We start from the raw sequence: 6057 nt of genomic DNA, 5'->3' as shown, positions 1-6057 counted from the left end.
CACTGTAGTATAACATACTTACCCATGTTTTCTTCTGTTGCAGGTTTTGCAGATAGTACTCCACACATTTAAACGGACGCACGTGAGTACAAGCAGAACAGGTAATTGTTTGGCAGAGTTAAACTGTGGTGCATCTTGTACATTGCAGTATAACATACTTACCCATGTTTTCTTCTGTTGCAGGTTTTACAGATAGTACCCCACACATTTAAACAGGTGTACGTGAGTTCAAGCAGAACAGGTAATTGTTTGGTAGAGTTAAACTGTGGTGTATCTTGTACATTGTAGTATAATATAATTCCCATGTTTTTTTCTGCTGCAGCTTTTGCGGACAAAACCCCACACATTTAAACAGGTGTATGTGAGTTCAAGCAGAACAGGTAATTGTTTGGTAGATTTAAACTGTGGTGCATCTTGTACATTGTAGTGTAACAATAGATTGCATTCATGAGCATTGGCGTCAACGTAAGCCATGTTCCTTTATTTTGCAGGCTTTGTGGCACAGCAGGTTAAAACCGGCAGGCACGGAAATGTTTAAGCGCAAAGCTGTACCTTCTGCAGAGTGCGATGCTTCACCACAAAGGAAGAAATGTTGCCTTGTATTTAAGGAAGAGTCGATGAAAGAAATTGTGGAGGTTGAGACACAGAAATCACGAAGCAAGGTTCGCATGCAACTTGGGGAACTATTTCAATACAGTCCAGACGTGGGCTTGATTTGCAAAGCATGTGCAGAAGCCAAGATTGTTGGGGACATTTCTACAGGGAAGAAATGGAGTGATGGCTGGAAACTGGATTACCTGAAACACCATCTAATTAGCAAAGTTCATGAGTCTGCCATGGTCATATTGAGAAACAGAAGTGCTGCTACCAGGTTTGGTTTGGGAGTGTGGGCAATGCTGACCAAAACTGCCACTGACAAAGCAAATAGAATAGAAGTAGTTGAACGACAAAGATCCCTGCCTGAGGAAATAAAGATTCTCATCAACAACGTGTTGATAGCAGTGAAGATGAATACTTCAATGTTATCTGTACAAGACATCCATGACCACCTAGCTTTGTATGTGAAGATACCAGACAGCTGGAGGAGCAAGAACTATGCCTTTGAGTTCCTTGAGGCCATTATTAGCGTGATACACTGTGAAGGTATGGCAGAACTTTGTAACGCTTTGTATCACACATTGATGATTGAAGAGAGCACAGATATTTCTGTTACAAAAACGCTCATCCTGTACTTCAAGTTCCGGCCTGTAACATCAACAGAGCACAAAACACTGTTTGGGGGCATAATGAAGCTGACTAGTTGTAATGCTGAGGCTATCACTACTGCTGTCTAAGAATTCTACACTGCCAATGAAGTGGACCTCATGAAAATGGTCATGTTCACATCCGATGGTGCGTCTGTGATGCTGGTTAAAAATAATGGTGTTGCTACTCGCCTTAAACAATCTATTCCCCATCTAGTTGAGCAGCATTGTGTCGCTCATCGAGAAGATTTGGGAGTTGATGATGCCTGGAAGAGGGTTCCAATGATTAAAGAGATGGAGACATTATTGAGGACTGTCTACAATGTGTTCTCCAGATCTCCTGCAAGGAAGCCCAAGCTGGATGAAATGGCATCGGTCACTGATTGTGAAGAAGTCTCTTTTCAACCATTGAATGAAGTCGGGTGTCTTTCAAGGCATTTTGCAGTTGGTGCACTCATTTGGAATTACGAGGCTGTTCTTAAGTACTTTGAGCATGAGAAAGTTGAGGAGAATGATCCAGTTGCTAAATACTGTTACAAAAAGCTATCTGACTCAAACTACCATATTTCCTTTGCAGAACTTAATGACATTCTGAGTGAATGTGCATCTATATGCAAACTGTTCCCAAAAAGTTATTTGACTACTGTTGAAGCTGTACAATATGCAAGAGCAAAGATTTGCCAAATTAAGGAACAGTCTTTGGGAGACACTGTCTTTTGGAGCAACAATGTAAGAGATCTGATGGTGTTGTACAAGGAAAGGCAAGAGTTTGACAGTGGGCCGATTTTGTCTTTTGTTTCCCTTCTTTGTGAACACATGCAAAAAAGGTTCCCTGAAGATGAACTGAAAGAATGGGCAAGTTTTGAAATCCAGGCAATAGCAACACAATCACATTTTGATTTTGGGACTGAGAATATACAAAGACTTGTTGAAAAGTATAAAAATGTCTTGGTACTGGGTGATTGTGAAACACCAGAAGATGTTTTTCGACAATACAGAGACTATAAATATGTGGTGGCAGAACATGTAAAGGGTGGGTTATTTACCACCTTTCAAGACATGGTGAATTTCAATGTACGCAACGCTGCTCAGTATAGTGGGATGTCTCAGCTTGTTGATGTCAGCGCAACACTTTCATGCATCTAGTGCAGATTGTGAACGAGGATTCAGCCTAATGAATACTACAAAGAGTAAATTGAGGAATAGACTAGAGCAGAAGCATTTGGATATGCTGATGAGGACAAAGGCCTACCTCCTGAATGCGAAAGGTGACCTCGATAGAGTTTATCAGTACTGGAAAAATGGCAAGGATTGCCGTGAGAAGCAACCCTGTCACCGATCTAGTGATGCCACTTGACGTGTCTGAATGGCCCTCTCCCACATGTTTGCCTGGATGTCAGAGCTTTCCAAACTATCTCTGGCGGGATAGCCCAACATTACTCAGTAGCGTTCACATCAAATTGTAAATACGTTATGTAATTTTGTAACTTATTGTGAATATGTGATATTGTGTAAGCTCCCAACATTTCCCCACCCAATGAACAGTGCTCCAGTTAAGACTATTTAGTAAAATCTTATGATGGTACCACCGTTGGAGTCTTGTGCTTTCCTAAACCTGAAGTGTACTTGCCTGTGTAACCAATTCATGTCATGGCATGTTTATCCACTTTGCAAACCAACCTTAAGACCCTTAACGTGGCGCTGTATGTGTGAAAATACACCACCTTTTCACTATTTTAAGTAAACATTTGGAGTGACATTTGGCGCTGCAAACGAGTGCGGTCTGGTTCCTGGCGCACATAGCCATGGTTGCAGCGCACAGAGACCCTCCACTGCCACACACAGAGGAAAAAAAATGGAGGGATCATTGGACCTGGATGCCATTCACTATTGCAGTCTGGCCTACAGAGATGATGTGTAAGAGATTAATAGCCTCCTAACTCAGCGCAGCCAGGTTGATAGGGGCAGGGGGTGAGGTGCCCCTGGTGAAGGAGCACCCAGCCCTTTTATGTGGTTGGGTTTGGCCAACTGGGGGGAGCAAGAGGGAGGCTGGAGATGCGTCTCTGGGTGGTGGACAAGGATGTGGTTGGTACACTTCCTATAGGGTCCACCACCATTAGGTACTGGTCACTTGTGGAGACCTCTGAAGATGATGACGAGCTGGTGGCCTCTGTTCCTGTCCCCCATCCTTCATGGCACTGTGTCCATCGCTGTCTGATGGCTCACTACCTGAAACACAGTGACCAGCTGCTTCCTTGCCTTCGTGGCCCATGTCCGCTTCACCTGCTTTTGAAGATGCTGAAAAGACATATACAATCGTTTTATTGTATCTGTGTACATAGAACTGGCCATGAACATTTTTCTCAAAGCATTTTCCATTTTTTTTATATTTCACCTACTTCAAAACTTGCAAACTTTGGCTTAAATTTTATAATTATCTCAAGCTTGTTGGGAACATCTTCAGAAACCATTTGATCACAGTTTTGTAATTTCCTATTATTGCTCCTATCTTATTTTTTGATAATTTCACTTAACCATTTTTAATTCTCTCCAGGAACTTTTGAACACCTCTGAATGGATCTGATCGGCTGTTTTGAATAGTGTACAACTGTCACAATAATTATTATAAAGCAAAAATCCCATTGTACATTGTGTATACAAGGCAAAAAAGCAGATACATTTTTATTCAACAAAATTAAAACATTAATCAGTTCGGCGCGTCGGACGGGCGGGAGCCGTCGACGCACCAGTGCTCATGTGCGTCGGACAGCTCCCGGCAGTCCACACACATGGCACAGGAAATCCCTCTGGTACGGGCACCAGAGGGATTACCTTCTTGTCAAAACACCCTCGGGAGCTGGGGAATGTAGTGACTGGTGATACAGCCCCTAGCTATATCTGAGGGGGTATGTCGGTGAGGGTGGTCACGACAATCAGGGAACACAGACACTTAGTTGTATATTGGGCCAAAGACCCCGAGTGGTCTTGCGCCCCTTTATTTATACCTTCGGGCGCGCCCGCCCTCAGGGTGCGTGGATGCGTGGACGGCATGTGTGCACGGGCCGGGTGGCTCCGTTACTACAGCTCCGGATGGTGTTTTGATTATTTCTCCGAACTGACCGTCAGCCCGCACGTCGCGCTGACGTCATTTCGGAGAAACTGAAACTCCGTTTAAGTTTCACTGCCTCGGTGCTCAGGGAGCACCGAGGCAGATAGGAGAGGTATTATTGAAAGGGGGAGAATCTCCCCTTTCCAATGGTACCCCTCCCTAGTGGATCTCTACTGAGGATTGCTTCAGGAGGGCGATCCCCAAGCAGGGATCCACCCACTAGGCACCAGGGAGGTGGGGCGGCCTCTTGAGCAAGGGCTTTTTCTCCCCCCATTACTTTGGGCACAGACAGTCTTTCTGCGCCCCCTGGGGGGCAGATGGGGCAATAGCCCCCAATCTGCCCCCCTGGGAGGGCAGAAAGCACACCCGACACCAGGGATTTTTTTGTTTTTACGCCTGTAGGGGTGGGGGCTGTCCAAAATGAGCATGCCAATGCCCCCAACTCCACAGTCTTTCTGCCCCCCTGGGAGGGATATGGGGGCAATAGCCCCCAATCTGCCAACCCCTGGGTGGGCAGTAAGTACACTAGGCACCAGGGATTGTTTTTGTTTTTATGCCTGTAGGGGTGGGGGCTGCCCAAAATGGGCATGCCAATGCACCCCCCCCCCTAAATTTCCCAGTCTTTCTGCCCTCCCTGGGAGGCAGATGGGGCAATCACCCCCAATCTACCCCCCCGAGGGGGGAGAGAGCACACTAGGCACCAGGGATTTTTTTTTTTTTACGCCTGTAGGCAGTGGTTCCCAAACTGTGCACCGCAGCACCTCGGTGCGCCGTTAAGAGTAGCCAGGGGCGCCGCACACGATGTGGGAAAGATAACGTGTGCTGAGGAACATTCTCTAATCTAATCATTGTAGTTGTGTGAATGGGCGCAATTAACAAATGATGCATCTTTCCTGTCAGCGGTCAGCTTGAAGGCAGCAATCTTATTTAAATTACCCAGACGCAGCACAACACATGGGGGAGTTACAAATGCCACCTGTGTAATCCCGAATCATGCTTAAACCAGGAGCGCAGGGCCACCATACGCATTTACGACGTGCTTTCACGTAGCCTCCGCTTACCTGCGCACAGCAGTCTGTCGAGCCTCGAGCATTATTGCTGCCCGTGTTGTGCTGCGCCTCTTAGGACCCTCTTCTTCACAATTCACACAGGTTGGTTGCAATACTTCTTGCTTCCTTACTGCAAAGAAGGGGGACATGACAAACTTGTGACCCCTGTAGTGACGGGACCTAAGGCCTGGAAATAGGGTCACGCCACACGTGTTGTCAGGTAGTGGCCAGTGTAATCCCTGGTCACGCCCAGTGCTCCGGGCTATTTATTACTATAACCGGCACGCCGTCCGTGGGGATGTCGGGCGTATCCACTATGTACACATTCAGGGGGAGTTTTGGCCCAACACCACCTGGGGACCCTTGTAACAATAGTCCAGTCCAGCTTGAGGCAACACTACATTCCTCCTTTACCCAGAGGTGCAAAAACCAAACAACACCGCTTATGGCGGCGTAACATCTTAACAGTGCTTGTGAGTCTCATGAACAAACAACAGAACAGTCTTACTTGGTCTTGGCGGAGGCGCAGCCTGCTCTCACTTCAGTGGTTGACAGCTGACCACAAAGTCTCGGTATTTCTGGGATGGCTGCGGGCAGGGGCATAGATAGTACTTGCTCTGGCTGCGCCTGTCCGGTGGGGTTTGAAACATGTCCT

At 46.4% G+C, this 6057-nt stretch overlaps 1 protein-coding gene across 1 annotated transcript; it reads left to right on the top strand.

Annotated features, from left to right (window-relative positions):
• Nucleotides 1–506: 506 nt before the first annotated feature.
• LOC146857824 (E3 SUMO-protein ligase KIAA1586-like) lies at nucleotides 507–2390 on the top strand. The gene has a single exon (XM_085647075.1). It carries the CDS (start codon nucleotides 1365–1367, stop codon nucleotides 2388–2390), a length of 1026 nt encoding a protein of 341 aa, XP_085503201.1. The 5' UTR covers nucleotides 507–1364.
• The last annotated feature ends 3667 nt before the right edge of the window (nucleotides 2391–6057 follow it).

Source organism: Triturus cristatus, chromosome 3_2, assembly GCF_964204655.1.
Source record: "Triturus cristatus chromosome 3_2, aTriCri1.1, whole genome shotgun sequence".
Classification (NCBI taxonomy): Eukaryota; Metazoa; Chordata; class Amphibia; order Caudata; family Salamandridae; genus Triturus; species Triturus cristatus.
This window is presented reverse-complemented; position numbering and strand designations above follow the sequence as displayed.